Source organism: Gopherus flavomarginatus, chromosome 1, assembly GCF_025201925.1.
Source record: "Gopherus flavomarginatus isolate rGopFla2 chromosome 1, rGopFla2.mat.asm, whole genome shotgun sequence".
Classification (NCBI taxonomy): Eukaryota; Metazoa; Chordata; order Testudines; family Testudinidae; genus Gopherus; species Gopherus flavomarginatus.
The window spans coordinates 4,428,043-4,450,936 of NC_066617.1; the positions used below are offsets into that span (position 1 = coordinate 4,428,043).

The 22,894-nt window shown below is 49.3% G+C and overlaps 1 protein-coding gene across 1 annotated transcript; it reads left to right on the forward strand.

Moving 5' to 3' along the window:
• Positions 1–19,419: 19,419 nt before the first annotated feature.
• LOC127039379 (outer dense fiber protein 3-like) lies at positions 19,420–22,420 on the forward strand (the record flags this gene model as incomplete). Its single annotated transcript, XM_050933013.1, has 4 exons — positions 19,420–19,513; positions 21,208–21,329; positions 21,520–21,660; positions 22,346–22,420. Coding segments are annotated over 4 exons (432 nt in total), but the record flags the coding sequence as incomplete, so codon positions are not given.
• Between the last annotated feature and the right edge of the window lie 474 nt (positions 22,421–22,894).

The window sequence follows — 22,894 nt, forward strand, 5'->3', positions numbered from 1 at the left end:
CTGGTAAAATGACGAGGAAGCCTTTGGCGATATAAAAAGATAAGAAATGAAATAGCAAGTAAATCAGAAGACCAATAGTATGAGGTAGTATACAAAAAAAGGAGTGGAAAATGGTCAAAAGAAAGAAAGAAAACAGAGTAGCAAGACTATATTTCTGTGGTTTCACGAAGATCTGCATCCTATCCCCAGTTCCAAAGTGGTGTATTTCCCACACAATGTTCTTACTTCTTTAATGCAGCTGTAAAGTTTGACACTCAAGTCTCTTTACCGCCATTTTTAATTCCTTGTGCCACCCTGGTCAGTCTCAACTAAAGCCAAACACAATAAAAGCAGAAGTTCAAAAACCTACTCCATTATGTAGCTGCTGTTAGAAAGTTAAAAGGCAGAAAGAAACGGTCCATACCCATGGACAGACGATCACCTAGTTGAATTCTTAATGACACTAAAGGATTTTGACACTGCTCTGGCATGGGAGAGTGGCATTCCACTCAATGTAGATGTAGGCAACAGCCTCCTTTTGGTTCCTGCTCCATTTGCACTTTACAGAGAGGTGTAATACCCATCGTGTAGTTGAGAGTCAGGCCCACTGGACTGATAATGGAGGAAGCCCATAGCCAGGAAGGCATTTGACAAAACCCATCCAGGGTAACATGGGAAACGTGAGGAATGTTTGCAGAGTTGGTGATAAAATGAAGCTCTCTTGTTATATCACACTGAGTTCGGGGTACTCTACAGTTCTCAAAGTACAGCCTACGAACTCAGACGTGAATCTGTATCCTGCCATTCATTTCCTAGTTCTTCCTTTTCCCATAGACATGCCTGCTGGGTTTAACATGGTCCACAGCCTCCTCATTGAGCTAGTGCATATCCTTTAGAAAGTCTTCAAGACTTGACCGACCATGTCCCTAGCTCAGCTGTTCCAATGATTAACTACCCTCACTGTGAAAACATGGCAACCTATTTCCAGTCTGAATTTGTCTGCTGGTTGCTGGGTTTTTTTTCCTGCCTGTCTCTTTATTGTCAGTTTTACAAACTCTTGATCAGCATTCTGCTCCGTCTGTGGACAGGCCTCCTTTGTGAAGCGGGTAATACCCAATACACACAAGACCCGCTCAAGAGTGAGAGAACCAGGTCTCTTCCCTCCTGCCTGACTGGAGCAACTTCATCCCTTTGTGTGACCTGCCTTAACTCCCAGACCTTAAGCACATGATTTCCAGTACAGATACATAATTATCTGTGCAATGATCTGATAATTAAACATTATCTGTCTGTACACTTTGCAATGATTATGATGACCAGAGGGCGTTTGGTTTTGGGCAGAGCGTGCACATAGCACCCGTTGTAAACTTAACCTGTACACATCTGATCCCAGGGTATCTCTGTAAAACGCGGTGCAACTCTGTGTCTGCTGAAAGTCCTGGGTCACACCTCACCCCTTACACTCTCTCTGCTACTAGCTAATCTGTATGCGTCAGCTTGGAACCCTCTTGCCCAGACAGTGCATCTGCCACCACATTTTCTTTGCCTTGAATATGGACAATTTCCATATCATATTCCTGCAGTGCTGTGCTCCAGGGCATCAGTCTGGAGTTGGTAACTTTTCTGTTGTGTAGCTGTATCAAAGGAGGACGATCTGTAAGGGTCTCCCTTGGAAGCTTGTTCCAATACTCAACTATCATTACAGTTAGCAAGGTTTCCCTAATATCTCACCTAAATCTCCTATGCTGCAGGTTAAGTTTGTGCCATCGGATGTTACCGATGTGGTGCTCTGCTCTTGTCCAATGTTGATATCAGTCGGCTGTGTGTGTGTTCCCTCTATGTGCTGCCCCAGCTCTGCAGATCGCTGGCACAGCAGACCCCGAGAGACCCCCAATGACCACAGACGCTGATAAGGTATGAAGGCACCCGCCCAGGTTTATTGTCAAATGAAGCACAGTAATAGTTCCCAGCAGACTCTACTGGACATACTACAAATATGTGCCACCTGCCAAGGGACCGGTTCAGTCAGTGGCAGGACTCTCCACTGCCCCCTCGGCAAGATAAAGACATCCACTCAGGGATGCATTCATACACACAGGTACAAACAAGTTACACATCACTCCTGATGTAGGGAGGTACAACCCCTCTCTGTGTTGGGGTGCTGCCTCTCTCCTAGTACATGTTGGTTGGAACAAAAAACTCATTCCATCATATTACCCTTTTGACCCTGTCTTTTAGGCTGGGTCAGCCTATTCCTTATTATCTCTGAGGAATGCGTTCGTACAGGATGGTTTTGGTGCCATCCTGGCCCATGTTTATCTTATTAGTGCTTGATACCCTTTAGATATGTGTATACGTCCAATTAGCAGCCTTCTTCTTGCCAACATAAGAAAATGACGCAAAATTCAGGACTATGCCTATAAAATTGGGACATCTGGTCACCCTAGGCTCACAGTTGAACTTTGCTTTTTGTTAGCAAACTCTTGACCATTCCTTTGGCTCAGGCTCAGGCCTCATACCAGGTCACTGATACCAGGGGTTCAGGTTTCAGGGCCTCATCTTACTACAGGTTGTATTGTCTGGGAGAGGCTGAGCAGTCAGGACATCCATTTCTGGGGGAAATAGAAGACTGGGTCTGTGCTGGCGTCACCCTGCAGTATGAACAAGGCTGGTAAGAGCTGAGCTGTGCCTGGCTGCAGATCACACACGCACCAAGCTGAAAGTGGCTGACGTGCTGGAGCCTGTTGGGGAGCAGCCCAGGACTGGAGGCTGCAGAAGCAGAACAGTGTGCAGGGCACCCCAGGTTAGAGCCCGGGTGACACAGCTACTCACTAGTCTAGACAGTGCCCTGGGTCTGCTGTTCAGGTACCATTACAATAGGAGACGCCCAGGGGCTTTCTGACTCAGGGATTACCGCCTTTCCACGCAGGCTTTCCACCTCCTCCAGAACTTGTTGCTGCATTTCCCCTCCAGCCGGGGATGCTCTGCTAGGAGAGGGCAGGGCCCTGAGGTTTGCCTGGAGTCTGCAGTCTTGGCAGTTAAAGCTGGCGAGGAAAATCCTGTTTGTGGTGCTTGGAAAGGGCCGGCGTATCCTGCTTTGGGGGTGGATCTAAACCCGCCCTGAACTCAGGGCTTTCCAGGGGATTCTCTGCCCTGCTCTCCCTGACCAAATCCATTAAAGGGATGGAGACAGTTTCTTCATCAACACAACAAATCAAATTTACTGCCATCTCCCTTGGAGGGTAAGTTTTACTCTATTGATATGCACAGTTTGCACCATTCTTCTGCTGCTGGGCTTCCTTACATCAAATGTGACGACCTTCACCCCTTCAATCTCCTTCCAATATTCTCCCTATAATCCTGCCTTTTGTTTCCCCTCACTGGGGTGAGCGCTAACAGCAACTCTGTAGTGTCAAATGATCTTTCTGCAGTTCGCCGATCGTACCAAGTGTGCTGAGTTCCCTGACCTTTTTCAAGGGTCTGTCTCCCTCAATTCCTCATTACCTGTAAATTCTCCTTAAAACGAGTGACATTCTCCACTACAGGCTGTCCTCTTTCCTCAGTGCTGCCCTCTCCAGAGCCTCCAGTCAAATCTAACGGGTCCCCTAACCTGCTTCCCATACAGGAGATCAAAGGGGGCAAACCCAGTAGATTCTCGAGGAACACATCTGTCCGCAGTGAGCAAATAATGACATAAAACCTCCCCATCATTCTCATGCCTGGTGATGTACGTTCTTAGCACAGCTTTTGAAGTTCTAATAATCTTTCTACTAACCCAATAGTTTGCGAGTGATAGGGAGCAGCCTTTATATGCTTTGCTCCACGTCATTCCCATGACTTTTGAAAGACTACAGACATGGAATTTCCACCACAGTCTGTCAAGATTTGTCTGGGAAAAACTAATCGGCTAAAAATGGTGGATAAAGCTGTAGCCACTGGTTAGCCTATTCCAGAGCTTAATTACCCTTAGAGTTTTTCCTGATATCTAACCCAGTGGTCTCCAACCTTTTTATGCTGAAGATCACATTTTGAATTTAAGGGCAACCCAGGATCTACTCCACCCCTTCCCCAAAGCCCTGCCCCACTCACTCCATCCCCCACCCACCATTCACTGTCCCCCACCTTCAATCACTTTCACCAGGCTGGGGCAGGGGGTTGGGTTGCAGGATGGGGTACGGGGTGCTGACTCTGGAAGGGAGCTCAGGGTGGGGGGTTGGGATGAAGGAGGGGGTTTGGGGTGCAGGAGGGGTATGGGGTGCTGGAGGGCTGGGGGTTGGGGTGTGGCCTCCCGCTGGGTGGCACTTAATTTGGGCAGTTCCTCATTGGCTGCGCAGCGAGGCTAAGGCAGGCTCCCTGCCTACCCTGGCCTCATGCCACTCACAGAAGGGCCAATGCACCCCTGCAGCCCCAGATGGGGGAGGCAGGGAGTACATGGCTCCACGCACTGCCCCTCTCTGCATCCACCACCTCCACAGCACCCATTGGCCACAGCTTCCCGATCCCAGCCAATGGAATCTGCGGGGGCGGTATGTGGGACCGGGGACCTCCCGCAGGCAAGCCGACAAATTCGCGGGACCAGGGACCTCCCACAGGCAAGCCGCCGAAAGCAGCCTGCCTGCCGTGCTTGGGGCGACAATAGTGCTAGAGCTTCCCTGGCATTCCAGTGCTCAGTTCATGATCCCTAGCCTCTGAAATTGGGATTTGTAGTGAGGCGGACAGACCTCCCTCCTCCAGAGTGAGTGAGGGAGTGTTACATGCCCCTTGGAGGGCGGAGCCTAGGCCACTCCGCCTCCCCTCGCCGGAAGAACGGGGGCGTGGCCAGCAGTATAAAAGACCAGACCTGCAGCCCGTTCAGGGGGAAGCCTACAGAGGGGAAGGATGTCCCGCTGGTCCTGGAGCAGCACGGAGCAGATCCCCCGCCTGGTCAGCCCCAGCCCTGGATGCGGATGACAACTGGCCCGGAGTGCCTGCTGCCGCTTACCTGGAGGAGCTGGACAACGAGTGGATGCCAGACGTACCCACCCCAGGGGAGGCAGGAAGTGGCCCAGGGGCAGCCCCAGGAGGACTGGTTGCAAAGCCACGAGCCCCCACGTTGGCGTGTTGCAGTCGCATCCCCGCTGGCCCTGGGACATCTGATTTAGCCCCTACCAGGGCCCTGGGCTGGGATGCAGTGGAGTAGGGAGGGCCCACGTTCTTCTGACCCCCCACGTGGCCGGCCCTTGTGCCTCTGCAAGGGGCTCTTGCTCTGAAGACAAGTGGCATCAGCCCCCTTGAGACTGTGTTGTTTGCTGGCTGCTGGAGCCCCACCCAGGCTATAGCCAGCCCCCCGAGACCGTTGTTTGCTGGCTGCCAAAGCCCTGCAAGCCCAGGCCCAGGTAAACTGAGACAAGAGTGAGAGAGGCTACCACCAGCCTTAAGTGACCTCCTTCCTCCCGACTGAGTGAGGGAGTGTTACATGTGGTACCAGTAGTGGGGATCGATCCCCTCCCTCTGAGACAAGGGGAAGCCCTGATAGCCAAGGGGTTTAGAAGCCTCCCCTCTTCCAAGAGACGCAGAAGATAGAGGTGCAGGATTAAATGGCTCGTCGAAAGCCAACAGCAGCAGCTGGGGCCCCAGAACCGTGAGCAGCAGCAACAATATCTGCATCAACTCATGGCCCTGTGATCGACCCCAGGACCTACCAGTCCCAGCACGGTCTCAGGACCCCCAGACCCCGTCGTACCCGTGCGTCTGACCAAGATGGGGCCTGAAGATGACCCTAAGACCTTCCTAGTCACCTTTGAGAGGGTGGCCTCCTCCGCTAATGACTGATGGCCGAATGGACCACATTACTAGCACCGTACCTAACCAGCCCGACCCAGATCACCTACAGGGCACTTCCAGTGGCCGAGGACCATGACTATGAGCAGGTGAAGGCTGCGATCCTCAACACCCTGAAAATCACCTCTGAAATCTTCTGGCAACAACTCCACGAGAAGTTCTACTCTCCCGGAGCTCACCCAAGGTGATAGCCCAGCAGATGAAAGAGGCCTGCTGGTGATGGCTACAACCAGACCAACATACTGATGTTGAGGTAGCGGAACAGGTGGCACTGGAGCATTTTCTGCATATCCTGCCAGCTCGCAGGAGGACTTGCATCATGCACCATCGGCCGGCAACGCTGACGCAAGCTGTAGTCCTGATGGAAGACTTCCTAGTGGCAGAGACCCTCATAGGACTGGGGCCCTGGCATCCAGCCGCCGTACCCATCCAGCCCCATGGGAAGAAGGCTTGAGACAAGAGGAGTGAGCCCCAACCGGACCTACAACTCTTCAAAGAATGGGTCATTGGCAAAGCCCGATGAGTAGTCTGGAGGGAACGGGGGCCACAGGTTGATGCCTCTCCAAGGGGCCAACCCACAACCGTGGAGACGTCCACCATGATACCTACAGTGTCGGACCAGCTCCAGTGCCTGGAGATGGGCCCGTCTTTCACTTGCGGCCACTTTGGACACCTCCACTGGGAGTGCCCCATGATGGACTGCAGTTTTGGGGAGGTCTGCTTGAGAGAGAACCATGCTCGTAATCAACCTGTGGGAAAACGGACTATCTTCATTTTGCTGAATGAAGCCCCCATCTCAGCCCTTGTAGATACAGGGTGTGGTCACCACCAGAGCCCGGTCCTGCTCCCTGCCCTGCCACTGGGGGTCATCCAGCTCTGGTGCATACATGGGGATGTGACACCTTACCCCAAGGCCACTGTAACCAAACCCATAAAGGGAAAGACCCAGACCCTGACGGTCGGGCTGGCCCCGAGGCTGGCATATCCAGTCATCCTGGGGCAAGTCTGGAGGGGCTTTGCGAAGATCCTCTGGGGCACACAAGGCAGGGCCCAACTGTGAAGGAGGGTCCTCAAGGGGGAACCCATAGCGGGAGCCGACGTGAACTCGGCAGACCCCAATTGGGAGGACTCAAAGGCAGGCATCCCAAACCCCGACTGCCTGAAAGAAGATGGGGAATACAAACAGCCTAGCCACGAGGGGGTGGATTTCAGTCACAACCAGTGGGAGGATCCGACCCTTAGTCAGGCCTTTGAACAATTAGTAAGGGTTAACAGAACCCTGATAGTGCCCCATCAGGCCACCACTTACCCTCATTTTGAGTGATGGCGGACTGCCTATATTGGATCACCTGAGAATCCCAAACAAATGAGGCTCGAGCCCAGCTGGTGGTTCCCCGCTGCCACTGCCGAGGGATTTTACAGCTGGCTTACGATGTCCCCACAGCACCCACAAGAAAACCTTAGCCCAGATCTTGGCCCGATTCTACTGGCCTGGGGTGCATAGGGAAGTCGGAGACTTCTGTGACTCGTGCTCTGACTGCCAATGAGTGTCTCCAAAGGGAATACCAAAGGCACGTCTCATCCTGCTGCCCGTCATGAGCACTCCATTCGAGCAGATCGCCGTGGACATCATGAGGCCCCTGCCTAAGAGCATTGCAGGGCTCCAGTACATCCTGGTGGTTCTGGAGCCATTCTGCTTCAGAGTATCACCACCTGGACATTTGCTGCTGAGCTCCTGAAAATCTTTGCTTGAGTCGGCCTCCCTTGAGAAATCCTGATGGACCAGGGAATGAACTTTAAATCCAAGTTCCTCCACCAGGTCTGCGACCTCCTGAGGATAAAAAAGTTGCAGACATCCATCTACCAACCCCAGACCGACGGGCTAGTGGGGCACTTTAATCGAACATTAAAAGACATGCTGCGGAAGTTCCACCCGAAAGAGATGAGCCAGGGGGACCAGCTGATCCCCTCCCTGTTATTAGCCCTCCAGAAAGTACCACTGTCCTCCACCAAGTTCTCCCACTTTGATCTCTTCTATGGTCGGTAGCCCAAAGGGCTACTGGACCTCATGGGGAAGAACTGGGAGTAAATGCCATATCCCACGCACAATCTCCTCCAGTACGTCCTTCAGCTCCAGGGGCGACTGACAGTGGGTTGGGGACCTGGCAAGGGGAAACTTACAGAAAGTACAGGAGGCCTAGGAACGGACTTACAATAAGGGGTTCTGGGAAAGGACCTTTGCGCCAGGAGACAGGATCTTGCTCCTCCTCCGGGAGGAATCGAAGCTGCTAGCATGTTGGCAGGGACCATACAACATTCTTTGCCAGGTCGGACCCATCATGAATGAGGTATCCCAACCTGAACAGAAAAAGAAAAAACAGATATACCACGTCAATCTCTTAAAGGCCTGGTGGGAGTGCGAAGAGCTCTTTATCACCCCGTCCCCCACCCAATCCAAGTTGGGACCAGAATTGCCAGGTCCCACCGACTCAGAAGAGCCATGGTTGGGGGATATCCTAACCGAGGAACAACTGAAATAGGCCAGGGCCCTAGTAAAGTCCTTCCCGAAAACTTTCACCACAAAGCTAGGTCAAGCTGCTTTGGTACAACATGAGATACAGACTACTCCAAAGGATGTTATATGTGAGACCATTAGGCTGTTACCACACCGAATGCGGGACCTCATCGAACAGGAGGTACAAACCATGCTCGAGCTGGAAGTCATGGAAAAATCGCAAAGTGACTGGTGCAGCCCCATCATCCTGATCCCCCAAAACCAGATGGGATGGTCCGATTCTACATCGATTTTAGAAGGGTCAACAATATTTCAAAGTTCGACTCCTACGCAATGCCGCAGGTCGATGAGCTTCTAGATCGTCTTGGAGATGCCCAGTATATCAGCACGCTGAACCTCACAGAAGGATACTGGCAGATCCCTCTGAGTTCGAGCGCCCGAGAGAAGATGGCCTTCGCAACCCCAACCGCATTGTATCAATTTACTCAAATGCCTATCAGCCTTCATGGCACCCCTGCCACCTTCCAGAGGCTGATGGACAGGATCCTCCCGCCGCATCAAGCCTATGCGGCAGCCTATCTCAATGACAAGATGATTTACAGCCGCAATTGGGGGGATCACCTCAACCAAGTTGCCGCCATCTTATGAGCCTTGCGGGATGCTGGACTGACCGCCAATCCTAAGAAGTGTAAGATTGACTGGTGGAAGACCACCTATCTGGGGTACACCCTAGGGCGGGGCCAAGTACAACCCTTAGTGGGGAAGGTGCAGATGCTACTATCTCCTAGGCAGCCCCTTCGTGCTGATCACAGACCACGCACCCCTTAGGTGGCTACACACAGCCAAGGAAATGAACCAATGAATTATGCGTTGGTATCCAACCCTGCAGCCTTATGCCTTTACTATCTGGCATCGGGCCAGAAAGGACCATGTGAATGCGGACTTTTTCTCCCGTTTTAGGGAACGAGGAAGGAGCCGTCTTTGGTTTCCCAGAGACGGACTTAAGGGGCACGTGTGTAGTGAGGCAGACAGACCTCCCTCCTCCGGAGTGAGGGAGGGAGCATTACATACCCCTTGGAGGGAAGAGCCTAGGCCACCCCGCCCCCTTCACCAGAAGGACAGGGGCGTGGCCAGCAGTAAAAAAGACCAGACCTGCAGCCCATTCGGGGGGAAGCCTGCAGAGGGGAAGGACGTCCTGCCACTTCCGGAGCAGCACGGAGCGGATCCCCTGCCTGGTCAGCCCCAGCCCTAGACACGGATGACAACAGGCCCGGAGTGCCTGCCGCCGCTTACCCAGAGGAGCCAGATGACGACTGGATGCCAGAGGTACCCACCGAGGGGAGGCAGGAAGTGGCCCGGGCTAACCCCCGGAGGACTGACTGCAAAATTTACCCTCACCAGGATTTCTTCTAACCTGAACAGCATAAAATGCCTCCCCTCAATTGTAGGGCACAGAATATCATTGCAGCAGATGGAACTGTACTGATGTACCCTAGATGAGACTCCTTTACAAAGCAATGTTTGTTAAGGAAAGGGAAATGCAAAGCTTTCTTGAATGAAAGACTAAACAGCCCCAAATTCAGAGGCTAGGAATCATGAACTGACGACTGGAACGACATCAGAATCTTATCATGCACTTGTAAAGTTCATCTCATCCAGCATTTCTCAAATGCAGCCACCAATGGAGTTTCTTGCAGCCTCCTAAGCATGGGCAGGGGTTGGGGGCAGGGAAAGCAGCCGTCCCACCCTGCAGTGCCCAGCTGTTGCTGCTTGTTAAGGGTCTTCCGTTTGCCCTGTTCCTGGTTCCTGTCATGCAGACAGAAAGCTGAGAACGGGAAGTCTGAAGTGCAGGCAAGGTGATGTTTACTGGATTCATTCAAGCAAGCATGTCCATAGCTCTGTGCCCTGGAAGAATCCTTTTTCCCAGTGGATCAGTTAGAAGGCATCGTTATACCTGTAGTGCCCGCACTTGTCTCACCTCTTCCAATTTGTGGGAAGTGTTGGGTCTGGGGGCTTCGGTGTCACCTTTTCTGTATCCCCAGGCAGGGGGAAGGAGTGAGGTTGTGCTTCAGTCAGAGACAGGTATTTCTTTGGCTTTTTAGTGTTTCCTATCACCATCCCACTCCAGACAGGCTGCTTGACCTTATCTCAGGAGAGGAGTTTGAAGTGGGACTGTCCTTCAAGTGTACACTCAGAGGTTACATTCCCAGCATACCCAGCAACACTTTTGTCATAAACCTAGTCCCAGATTTGGACCTTAGCGTCCAAAATATGGGGGTTAGCATGAAAACCTCCAAGCTTAGTTACTTAGCTTGGACCTGGTAAAGCTGCCACCACCCAAAAAATTAGAGTGTTTTGGGGGACTCTGGTCCCCCTGAAAAACCTTCCCTGGGGACCCCAAGACCCAAATCCTTTGAGTCTTACAACAAAGGGAAATAAACCTTTTCCCTTCCCCCCTCCAGGTGTTCCTGGAGAGATACACAGAAGCAAACTCCGTGAATCCAAACAGAGGGAGTCCACCCTCTCTATTTCCAGTCCTGGAAACACAAGCACTTCCCTCTTCACCCAGAGGGAATGCAAAGTCAGGCTAGTAAATCTAACACACACAGATTTCCCCCTGACTTCTTCCTCCCACCAGTTCCCTGGTGAGCTGCAGACTCAATTCCCTGGAGTTCCCCACTAAAGAAAAACTCCAACAGGTCTTAAAAGAAAGCTTTATATAAAAAGAAAGAAAAATACATAAAAATGGTCTCTCTGTATTAAGGTGACAAATACAGGGTCAATTGCTCAAAAGAAATATGAATAAACAGCCTTATTCAAAAAGAATACAATTCAAAACACTCCAGCAACTGTAGACATGTAAATACAAAACAACAAACCATCTTTGTACTCACAACTTGGAAACAGAAGATTAGAAAGCAGGAAATAAAAAAATTCACTCCTCATAGCCGAGAGAGTACAGGCAGAAGACCCAAGAACAAAAGGCTCCCACACAAACTTCCCTCCACACAGATCTGAAAAAATCTGGTTTCCTGATTGGTCCTCTGGTCAGGTGTTTCAGGAACTTCTTTCTAGGTGTAAGAAGCATTAACCCTTAGAGGAGTTTGAGGTGGGACACTGGACTGAACTCGTTCGTCCATAGAGATTATGGGCTAACAAGGAAACTAGCACTATTAATGCTATTCCAGCCATGTCCTATGTGACATTTTCTTTAATGGACTGGAAATCCCAAGCTGTGATAAAGGAAGGGACGGGCGGGGTGGGGTGTAGCTCCCTTTTATGGACACCCCACCAACCAGGAGCTATAAAATCCCTCTAAGTAGCTGATCTCTAATTTATCTCCCTAAAAAGGGTAAAAAAGTCTCACTGCTCTGCATAGGTAAAGAGAAGTGAGTGGGCACCTGGCGAAAAGAGCCAATGGAAAGGTTAGAACTTTTACAAATTGAAACAAGACTCCCTCTTTTCTCTGTTCGTTGTTGTTCTCAGGGAGAGGCAGACAGGGGACAGTTATGCTGTGAGAAGCTTGGGCCAGGTATGAAAAATCATCAGTATCATACCTAGAAACTATTCATCTAAACCCCCAGATATGTAATTAGATCAGGAAATGTCTAGTATGACACAATTAGGTTTGTCGATTTTATTTCTTTTTGGCCTGTAGATTGCTCAGTGCAAACCCCAAGTGCTTTTGTTTTACTCGAAACCTTTAGTCTGGCTCTCAAGAGCTATTCCTGATGCATAATCTTTGTAGTTGTGGTTTTTTTTTAAATCGAGCGAAAACCTGAGTTCCCAGATGTATTTTCTTCTTTTTTATTAATAAAATGTGTCTTTTTAAAGAACAAAATTGGATTTTTAAGTGTTAAGAGGTTTGTGCACATGTTGTTTAATTAGATGATGGCAACAGCTGATTTCCCTTTTTTTCTCCTCAGTTCTTCCCAAGAGGTCTTGAGAGTATCCCACAGGAAGGAATTCCCAAGTGCGCCTTCCCGGGTTTTCAAAGCGGTTTTGCTTTGTCAGTTGTGATTGAAACATACTTTGACCAAAGAGTGGGTGTTTCTGCTGGCCAGTAGATGAGCACATGTGGGCAAAGAGCCAGAAAAAGATTAATGTCACTGAGTTACATAAAGCTAAAGCTAAAGATACATATTGGTGGAAAGGATAGAGCAGACGGGGTCTAACTCTCCTTCCTAGCAAAGTCTCTTTTTCCCACTCTCAAGCGATATAAAATAATAATAAATGGACCTGATTCCCATCTTAAAGCCCTATTTCCTTTAAACTGCGGAGTGACTGTTAACAGCCTGCCTATAATTCAGGTCGAGTCCACAGGTGAAAGCGAGAATCAGCATGCGAGTGGGAAAGCCTTGGCAGAAAGAGTCATAAAGCGTAACATTAGAAATGCAGCACGGCTGTCAGCCCAAGCTGCTGAGCACACACAGCTGCCACTGAGTTCATCTGGAGCCCTGTTTGCCCAGCACTTCTGAAAGCCATGCCCAAAAGCTCAGGGTTGAAGATGTATCTTGCTGTTCATTTCCTGGTTCTTCCTTGTTCAACAAATATTCCTGATAGGTTTAACATGGCCCACACTTTCCACGGAGGTACCTATGGCAAGATACGCCAGAGCCACATAATCCCCCATAACCATAACAGCCGCTGTAACCAGCGTATCCCCCTAAACCATACAATCATCCGTAAAGGCGTCAATAGCCATACAATCCCCCATGACTGAATGAGCCCCTGAAATCAGGTACTATCACAGGTGCTCCTACAGCTTCCACTTCACTCTCCTAAGAGAAATGGTTGAGAATTGGTCCTGGGAGGGTCATGACAACCGGTGAGGGTCTGATCACCACTTCGGAGACAGGGCACTTCCTAACACGTGGTTTGTTGGAGCTGCCAGTGACTGGACTGGGGCGGGCCACCCCGCCTTCTGGATAGCACAGGCTGGCGAAAGTCGTCTTTCTCGGATGGAGGTAAACCTGAAACACACAACAGGGACTAGAGTCAAGAGAAGGTACAAGGGCTGGTGGAAGAAAGGCTTCATAGCTCGGGGTGGCCCAAGAGAGAAAGGAAGAGTGGACTATGTCTCTGTGTTCATGGCCATGTCTTTCTTTCTATAGCCTCTTTCTACACCTCTTGTCCACTCGCACTAAACTTCCCTCCCAAACGTCCCCCTTGTACCCCTTGAAACGGCTTGGTCTGAAAAACGTTGAATCAACACACAGGTGGGAAAGCCTTGGCAGAATCCCCTCTGTAAAATCGGGACGGTAAGTACTCAATGGAATAGCATGAGGAATGCAGTTGGCCAGTACCATCTGATGATGAAAGAAAGATGAAGGGTGCAACATGCATGTCATGCCCTCTGAGGCTCAGATTCAGCCTAGAATCGCAACTCCTGAGGAAAACAGCTGCATCCAAAGGAGGATTTTGCAAGACAATCAAGTTTATTTGGTAATGAATTACAACCGCCTCCACAAACACAATCCCAGAACCTCCAGGTAGTTCTATGAACCATGTAAAAGCACTCATCACTCTGGGCTCTTCTACACCCTTCTCTGGACTTCAGCTCCTCATTGAACTGGGTAAGTCCAGTTCAACTCAATCGCTTTTGAACTCTAAGGATGTGATAGTAGGGGTTATTTTCAGGGATAATCGAGTCTTACATGTAGTCATGGTGATATTAATCAAGGATCAGGGTGTTCTTCCATAATTATCTTGTGTAGTGATTTAGTTACAGGAGCTGGTGGATTCATGATTTATTTTAGAGCAACATATGCAATTGGGAAAACTATTTCCTCTTAACTGGAAATAGATTTAGGGTACTGAAAACTTTTTCATAACTTTAGAAAGTTAAAGCTTTAGAAAGTCATTGAGCCATTTTCACTTAGCCATATTAGGAAGAAAGTTTCCCAGGTTAGTGCAGAAAAGACTCTTCGGAGGTCTTTTACTTTCTTCAGATGCAGTTGTTACTGATCACTATTGGAGACAGGAGAATGGATTAAGCTGACAAGTGGTGAGATTCAGTCTAGCAATTCTTATGCTCTTTTCAGCAGAAATACCCATTGAAGGTGCTTTTCCTCAGATGGTGTAATTTAGTGTCCCTCCATGGAACTCAGTGGACCTGAACCCACCAACTGAGGAGCTTGTCCTTAGTGATTTCTTTGGAGAAAAGTAAAGCTTTCTGTGTGTTGATTGACAAGTACTGTTGACTCACAAGCTTTGGAAACTCAAAGAACAACGCTGGGATACCAGACTCAACTGGTTTGCATGCAGAGGTTAAATCCTCAGACGAAAGGATACAATTACCATTATCCCGGTAATGTTCTCTTTGAGAAATGTCTAAAATGGGCACAGAATCCCTGGAGTCCAGCATAGAAATAGTGACACTTATTCCAGTCAATGTTTTTCCGACCAAGCCATTTCAAGGAGCACAAGGGGACCAGTTGGGAGGGAAGTTTAGTGCGAGTGGACAAGAGGTGTAGAAAGAGGCTATAGAAAGAAAGACATGGCCATGAACACAGAGACATAGTCCACTCTTTCTTTCTCTCTTGGGCCGCACCGAGCTTTGAAGCCTTTCTTCCACCAGCTCTTGTACCTTCTCTTGACTCTAGTCCCTGTTGTGTGTTTCAGGTTTACCTCCATCCCAGAAAGACGACTTTCTCCAGCCTGTGCTATCCAGAAGGCGGGGTGGCCCGACCCAGTCCAGTTACTGGCAGCTCCAACGAGCCACGTCTTAGGCAGTGCCCTGACTCTGAAGTGGTGATCAGACCCTCACCTGTGGTCGTACCTGCTTTCAGGGGCTCATTCGGTCATGGGGGATTGTATGGCTATGGATGCCTTTATGGATGATTGTATGGTTTAGGGGGATACGCTGGTTATGGCGGCGGTTATGGTTATGGGGGATTATGTGGTTATGGGGGATTAGGAGGTTACCCGGGCGGTTATGGTTATGGTTATGGTTGTATAGGGAGCCTCCCAGGGGAAAGAAGAATTCCCAAACGGCGGCTCGCAAACAGCTTGTGGTACCGGAGAGTTGCCGCAATGAGTTGTTAAAGTTGGCTCATGATGGTCCATTTGCAGGACATCTGGGTATAGGCAAAATGTGTGACAGGCTGGAGCAAAATTTCTACTGGCCTCACCTCTTTGAGACGGTGAGAGATTACTGCGAAAGCTGTAAACTGTATCAAAAGCATAAGAGGTTGAAGGGACCTAGCAAGGTGCCCCTCCAGTCTCTGCCCATTATAGGGGAGGCTTTTGCCAGAGTGGCTGTGGATATTGTGGGGCCATTCCCAAAACCTTCCAAGAATGGGAAAAAATACATCCTGGTACTGGTAGACTTTGCTACCCGATATCCTGAGGCTGTAGCCTTGGCTAACATTGAGGCAGAGACAGTGGCAGTGGCCTTGTTCTCTGTTTTTAGCAGAATGGGTTTTCCCAAGGAAATACTGTATGATCGTGGGTCTAACTTCATGTCTGTGGTTTTCAGGCAGTTATGGGAATTATGTGGGGTGAAGCACCTGAAAGCTGCTCCCTACCACCCCCAGACTAATGGCCTAGTGGAAAGGTTCAATGGGATCCTGAAGTCTATGTTGAAAATGTACATGGATAGATGCCAGAATGACTGGGATGTTCTACTGCCATATCTATTGTATGCATACAGGAGTGTACCCCAAGAGTCTACAAGGTTTGCTCCCTTTGAACTGCTCTACAGAAGGCAGGTCCGGGGGCCCCTAGATTTGGTTCATGACTCATGGGAGGGTCAGGTGGAGGATACAGAGCAGCCGGTGGCTGAGTATATGGCTCAGTTCAAGGAGAGTTTGCAGCAGATGATGAAGTTGGTTGAGCAAAATCTGAAAGAGAGCCAAGATGCTCAGAAAGCCTGTTATGACAGAGATGCTTAGGAGATAGCATTTGAAATAGGGGGTATGGTGTTGGTGCTAGATCCTGTCCGGAGGAACAAAATGAAGGATGTTTTGACTGGATCCATGGAGGTAGTGGAAAGAATTAATGAGGTAACCTACCTGGGTCACAGGGTGGGCAATGGGCGACTGCGCCCTGAGCCTTCAAAGGTGGAGGCCATTAAGAACTGGCCTATCCCAAGAACTAAGAAACAGGTCCAATCATTCATTGGTCTAGCCAATTATTACAGGAGGTTTGTTCAGGGATTCAGTGACATTGTTGCGCCCATCACAGACCTAACGAAAAAGGAAAAACCAGACCGGGTGCAATGGACGGAGGCCTGTGAGCAGGGATTTCAAAGCATAAAAAGTGCTTTGGCCAAAGAGCCTGTGCTGGCCAGCCCAGATTTCAAAAAACCTTTTTTGCTATGTACAGACGCTTCCAATATTGGGCTGGGGGCAGTGCTAATGCAAGAGGGGGCGGGGGGTAAGAGGCATCCCATGGCATACTTGAGCAAAAAGTTATCCCCCACTGAGCAAAATGACGATACTATTGAGAAGGAATGTTATGCCATTGTCTGGGCTGTCAAGCAACTTAAGCCCTATTTGTACAACCAAAAATTCACGGTGTTGAGTGATCACGCCCCTCTGGTCTGGCTGCACAGGGCCAAAGGTACCAACTCCAGGTTGCTGCGCTGGAGTTTAGCCCTTCAAGAGTATGAAATGGACATAATCCACATAAGGGGGAAGGAAAATATTGTAGCTGATGCATTGTCCCGAATAGGGAATCCTTAGGATGCAGTCAGAGATGTCTGTGTCATCCCTTCCTGCATCAATTTTGCGTTGGAGGTATGATGTTATTGATATAAACTGGGACCATACAGAACATGGGTTGCAACCAAGGTCCTGTAGTGGCACCAGATCTTATGTAAAGGGGGTCATATAAGGTGTCTAAGACCAAGTTATGAGTTACTGATTATGATTATGCTGTCTGTATATCTGTATCATTTTGTAGTTGAAGTTATGAATATTGGCCGTATACTGTCTATATTTCAAACTTGTGCTGTGTTACTGGGAGAGATCCCAGACAAGTTGGTGTTAGCTCTCCTTAGCCTGCTTGATGGCCCATTAAGGACCATCAGCTACACAACTGACCCATTGAGAGGAGGCAGATACGCCTTGTGACTCAGCAGGGTGTGCAGAAACTGGCCCATGTGACTCCAAACTCCATTTTGCTGTAATTTTCCACAGTAAGAACAAAGAAGTGTTCTTACACTTGGAAGTGCCTATATAAGGCTGATGCCTCATCTCCATCTTGTCTTCAATCCTGCTTCCTACCTCTGGAGGGACTTTGCTACAAGCTGAAGCTCTACACAAAGGACTGATGACCCATCCCAGCAGGAGATGTTCTCCAGAGACTTGATTTAAACCTGCAGTTTAGTCCATCACTGCTACAAGCCTGAATTAAGAACTTTGCCATTACTGTATGTAATTGATTCCATTTAACCAATTCTAGCTCTCATCTCTATCTTTTTCCTTTGATGAATAAACCTTTAGATTTTAGATTCTAAAGGACTGGCAACAGTGTGATTTGTGGGTAAGATCTGATGTGTATATTGACCTGGGTCTGTGGCTTGGTCCTTTGGGATCGAGAGAACCTTTTTCTTTTACTGGGGTATTGGTTTTCATAAGCATTCATTCCCAGGACGGGTGGCACTGGTGGTGATACTGGGAGACTGGAGTGTCTAAGGAAATTGCTTGTGTGACTTGTGGTTAGCCAGTGGGGTGAAACCGAAGTCCTTTTTGTCTGGCTGGTTTGGTTTGCCTTAGAAGTGAAAAAACCGCAGTCTTGGGCTGTGACTGCCCTGTTTGAGCAATTGGTCCTGAATTGGCACTCTCAGTTGGGTCCCGTCAGAACCGCATCGTCACAGTGTCGTGCTCTCTTATTTGTCAGTGTCTGATTTTGCAAAGGGACACATTTCTGTTTAGCCAAAGTGAGCAGAGATGCCTCATACTTGTGTGAAGAGTGCAGATAACATCTGCTATGTTTGTGGTGAAGTGACTTTTGCATCACAAAAGCGCAGTCTAACCACTATGGTTAAGAAAGCCTTTCACCTTTCTTTTGGCTGCAAAATTGGAGATCGGGACAAGAGGTGGGCCCCACACATATGCTGCAACACTTGTGCAACAAATCTTCGCCAGTGGTTGAACAGGAGAAGGAAATCTATGCCTTTTGCAGTGCCAATGATTTGGAGAGAGCCAACAGATCATACCAGCAATTGTTACTTCTGCATGGTGCCTCCAGTTGGGAAAGGTGTGTCAAAGAAGAAAAAGTGGACTGTGTGTTATCCAAACATTCCATCAGCTATATGCCCAGTACCCCGCGGAGAAGGACTGCCGGTTCCTGATGCACCAGAATCCTTCTCACTTGAGTCAGACGAGGAAGAGGAAGAGGATGAAACTTCTGGTCCTGAACCATCAGTGACACAGGACCCACATTTTCTCCCATCCTCCTCCTCTGAAGCACACCTCAGAACATAAGGTGAACTGAATGACCTTGTCAGGGATTTGGAACTACCCAAGAGTAAGGCAGAGCTGTTGGGCTCCAGACTACAGCAGTGGAATCTCCTGGCAGGCTCTCAGGGCAAATGGAGCCCATCAATGCTTGCAGACTATTGCTGGACAGTGACAAGAGATGCTCCATTTAATGAATACAAGAGACAAGCCAAGAAGCGCCAAGTAGACACTGAATAGGACTAAACTATGTACATAATAGTTTTTTGCCTTTTGTTTCATAATAAATTTTATTGTTATAACCCTTTTGCTGATTTTTAAAGTGTTACATAAACAGGACAGGTGAAATATTATCATGTATAGCAACCATAAACACATGAAAAGACCTAGGTTTACAATTTATGATTAAAACTCTACTATCTATACAATAGACATGGACATAACATGTAAAAACTTAAATATCTTAGAAACAGTAGCCAATCAGTTGTTTTAATTGTCATATTTGAATTCAGCACATCAAAATACATAATAAATATCACATTTTATCTCTGAAGCAGATGACTTCTCAAAAATTGTAGACCAGTGCTATCAGTGAGCTCCCAGCTGCTTCAGTCCACGGTTTGCCAATCAGTGTGGTATGGGGCGTGTCCCCCTCTCCATGCTCCAATATTATCCTCCCTCTTTGCTTCAGGTTGATATTCTCCAGAGAAGGCAGGGAAATGGACCTATCGCTCCGCGCCCATCTATTCGCTCGCCTCGCGCATGAAGGAGTTTGCGAATGACCAGACTCCAGGTAGGAGAGCTCATGACCTAGCTCCTGCCCCCATCGCCCCACTGCATCACTGGCCAAACACCTCGAGGTTCCCAGGCACAAATCAGTGACCGATGGCTGAGACATTTGTCTGGATTTGTCCCCATCCTCCCCTTCCCATTCCCGGGAGCTCTGGCTCCCGCACGTGCCTATCTCCACACCCAGGGACCCTAGAGCCAGTTCACTGCTTTTCCAGCCTCTTATCCGAAGTGGGTGCTACTGGGCAGGGTGGCAAGAGACTGTCAGAGGGGGGGATCAACCCACTGGTTTGGGGTGCGAGTGGACCCCGGAACCTGGCAACTGCTACTGAATGCTGAACAGAGGCCAGAGCCGCTGGCTACCTGAAAGGGGGTCCAAAGAGGATGGATCTAGACTGTTCTCAGTGGTACCAGATGACAGAACAAGGAGTAATGGTCTCAAGTTGCAGTGGGGGAGGTTTAGATTGGATATTAGGAAACACTATTTCACTAAGAGGGTGGTGAAGCACTGGAAGGGGTTTTACTTGACTAACTTAAACTTAAAATTCAAACCTAATAAACAAAGTAAGAACAAAACTTAGGGAAACCGAGCTCTGCTTAGTTTTTTTTAAACTTAAAGTTTCAGAAGAACAAGTGCAGCCTCCTAATAGTAGTAGTTCTTGTAGCTAGATAGACTCGCTAGAGATCAAGTAGAAATAGAATGGAAGTGAGAATGACAGAGCAGAGCGCTGTAGCGAGGTGAGTTACCTTTTCTACAGGGCACATGTGCTGGGGGAAAAAATTATGCCCAAAGTTTACTTTTTAGCCACAAAATGTTGGGGTGCGTTTACCCCATAGGCTAGTATGTTTGTGCGTATTGATGACATGTACATACACACAGAAGTGTCCTTGGGGTGCACCAGTTAAGTTTGTGGGTACAACATTGAAACCCCCCTGTGCCATTTTTCATTGTTTATTGGTCTAGATAAAAGGTCACAGACATTGGCGGGGGTACTTATCTACTTAGGTAAAAAGCTGTAGGTTCACTTTAATTTTTGAGTAAAAGGTTTTATTATCGATATGCTCACTTTGTCTTACCTTAACATACAGGAAATGGCCTGTAGGTTTTTTGCATTACCACCAAACCTACTTTAATATAAATTTATAAACCTATTACAATGCATCAAACACTTAAACTATAAGAAAAAAAATATATATATATATATGCAACCAAGTAGGTTAGTCCTATAGGCTACACTTCCTCGTCTCATCTCACTCCTGCCCTCCCCACCCCTCCCCATTCTCTTCTGCCCTCAGCCCCCCGAGCCCTGCCCCTCTCCGTCTCACCTCACTCCTGCTCTCCCCACACATCCCACCCTTCTCCTTCTGTCCTCACCCCCAGTGAACCCTGCCTCTCCCCAGTCTCACCTCACTCCTGCTCTCCCCACACATCCCACCCTTCTCCTTCTGTCCTCACCCCCAGTGAACCCTGCCTCTCCCCAGTCTCACCTCACTCCTGCCCTTCCCACACATCCCACCCTTCTCCTTCTGTCCTCACCCCCAGTGAACCCTGCCTCTCCCCAGTCTCACCTCACTCCTGTCCTGCCCTCCCCTGCCCTCCCCCGCTCCCTAGAGCAGCCCTGTCAGATTTCTGATTTGTCCAAAGTGGTGGTTGAATGTCAGTTCTTTCCCTCACTGACCCCTCTTCCCCCATCCCAGGGCCTGCCGCCTACGGGCTCCCCCCAGTGATCGGGCCCAAGGTCGTCGGCAAGAGCTCTGCCCCAAACTATTCCCTCCTGGGGCGCAGCTTGCTTGGCAGCTTCTATGAGGACCTGAGCAAGGTGAGAGGTAGCCGCGGAGCTGGGGAGGGGGGTACTCAGATGGAAGGGGGTGAGGGAAGGGGGTGGGGGACACACTGGCGATGGGGAATGGGGGTGTAGGATGCCAGCTGGGTTGTGGCTCGGCCTGCTTGGGGGGAGCACCCCTGGGAATGGACTGTTGGCGACTGAGCTCTGCTCTCCTTGTGTGCAGACGCCAGGGCCCTGTAACTACCGTGTGGTGGAACCCAGCGTGTACAAGACCCGGGCCCCCCAGTACAGCATGCTTGCCCGCAAAATGCTCCCTGGGGACAACACGCAGAAACCAGGGCCCGGGGCACACAGCCCGGAGAAGGTGAGGTGGGGGCCGGGACCCACACACACATGGGCTCACAAGAGTTGTTGTGACAGGGAGGTGCTGAGAACGTGTTGGCTGGGGGAGAGACTGGAGATCTCATGGAGAGATTTCCCTGGCAGTGAACAGGCCGTGTGTGTGTGTGGGGGGGGGCGATGCAGTATGTGTGGGGGTGATGAAGTGTGTGGGGGGGCGATGCAGTATGTGTGGGGGTGACGCAGTGTGTGTGTGGTGGGGGGTGATGCAATGTGTGTGAGGGGGTGATGCAGTGTGTGTGTGGGGGTGATGCAGTGTGTGTATGAGGAGGTGATGCAGTGTGTGTGAGTGCATGTGTGTGTAGCAGGAGAGCTAAGGTCTCACACAGGATTGTAGTCATGGAGGATGTTGAGATCTGATGGGGGGGCACATGTGTGTTTATAACATAGGGGGATGTATGTGTGGGATGTAGTGTATGTGAGGGGGGGATGCAGTGTGTGTGTGTGTGTGCGCATGTGTGTAGTGGGGGAGCTAAGGTCTCATGAAGGATTGTAGTCGTGGGGGAGCATTGAGTTCTGATCGGGGGGCGGGGGGCGTGTGTGTTTCTAACGTGGAAGCCAGGATCTCCGCAGGGTGCCAGCAGGTGCTGGGGGGAGGAGCTGAGATCTCATGCGCTGATCCTGCGGTGTTCTGGTCCCTCTCCCTGCAGTACGTCCAGCAGCGTGGCCAGACCTTTGGGATCCGCCACTCCGACTACCTGGCGCCCCTTGTCATAAACAGATAGCTAAGGGTTAATGTCTCTCTCACCTGAACCACCTGACCAGAGGACCAATCAGGAAACAGGATTTTTTTCAACTCTGGGTGGAGGGAATTTTGTGTCTGAGTCTTTGTCTGTCTGCCTGCTTTTCTCTCAGCTTTGAGAAGTGATTTCTGTTTTCTAATCTTCTGTTTCCAAGTGTAAGTACCAAACATGGTTTTGTTGTTTTTGTATTTACATGTCTATAGTGGCTGGAGTGCTTTGATTTGTATTCTTTTTGAATAAGGCTGTTTATTCAATATTCTTTTAAGCAATTGACCCTGTATTTGTCACCTTAATACAGAGAGCCCATTTTTTATGTATTTTTCTTTCTTTTTTATATAAAACTTTCTTTTAAGACCTGTTGGAGTTTTTCTTTACTTCAGGAAAATTGAGTCTGTACTCACCAGGGAATTGGTGGGAGGAAGAAATCAGGGGGAGATCTGTGTGTGTTGGATTTGC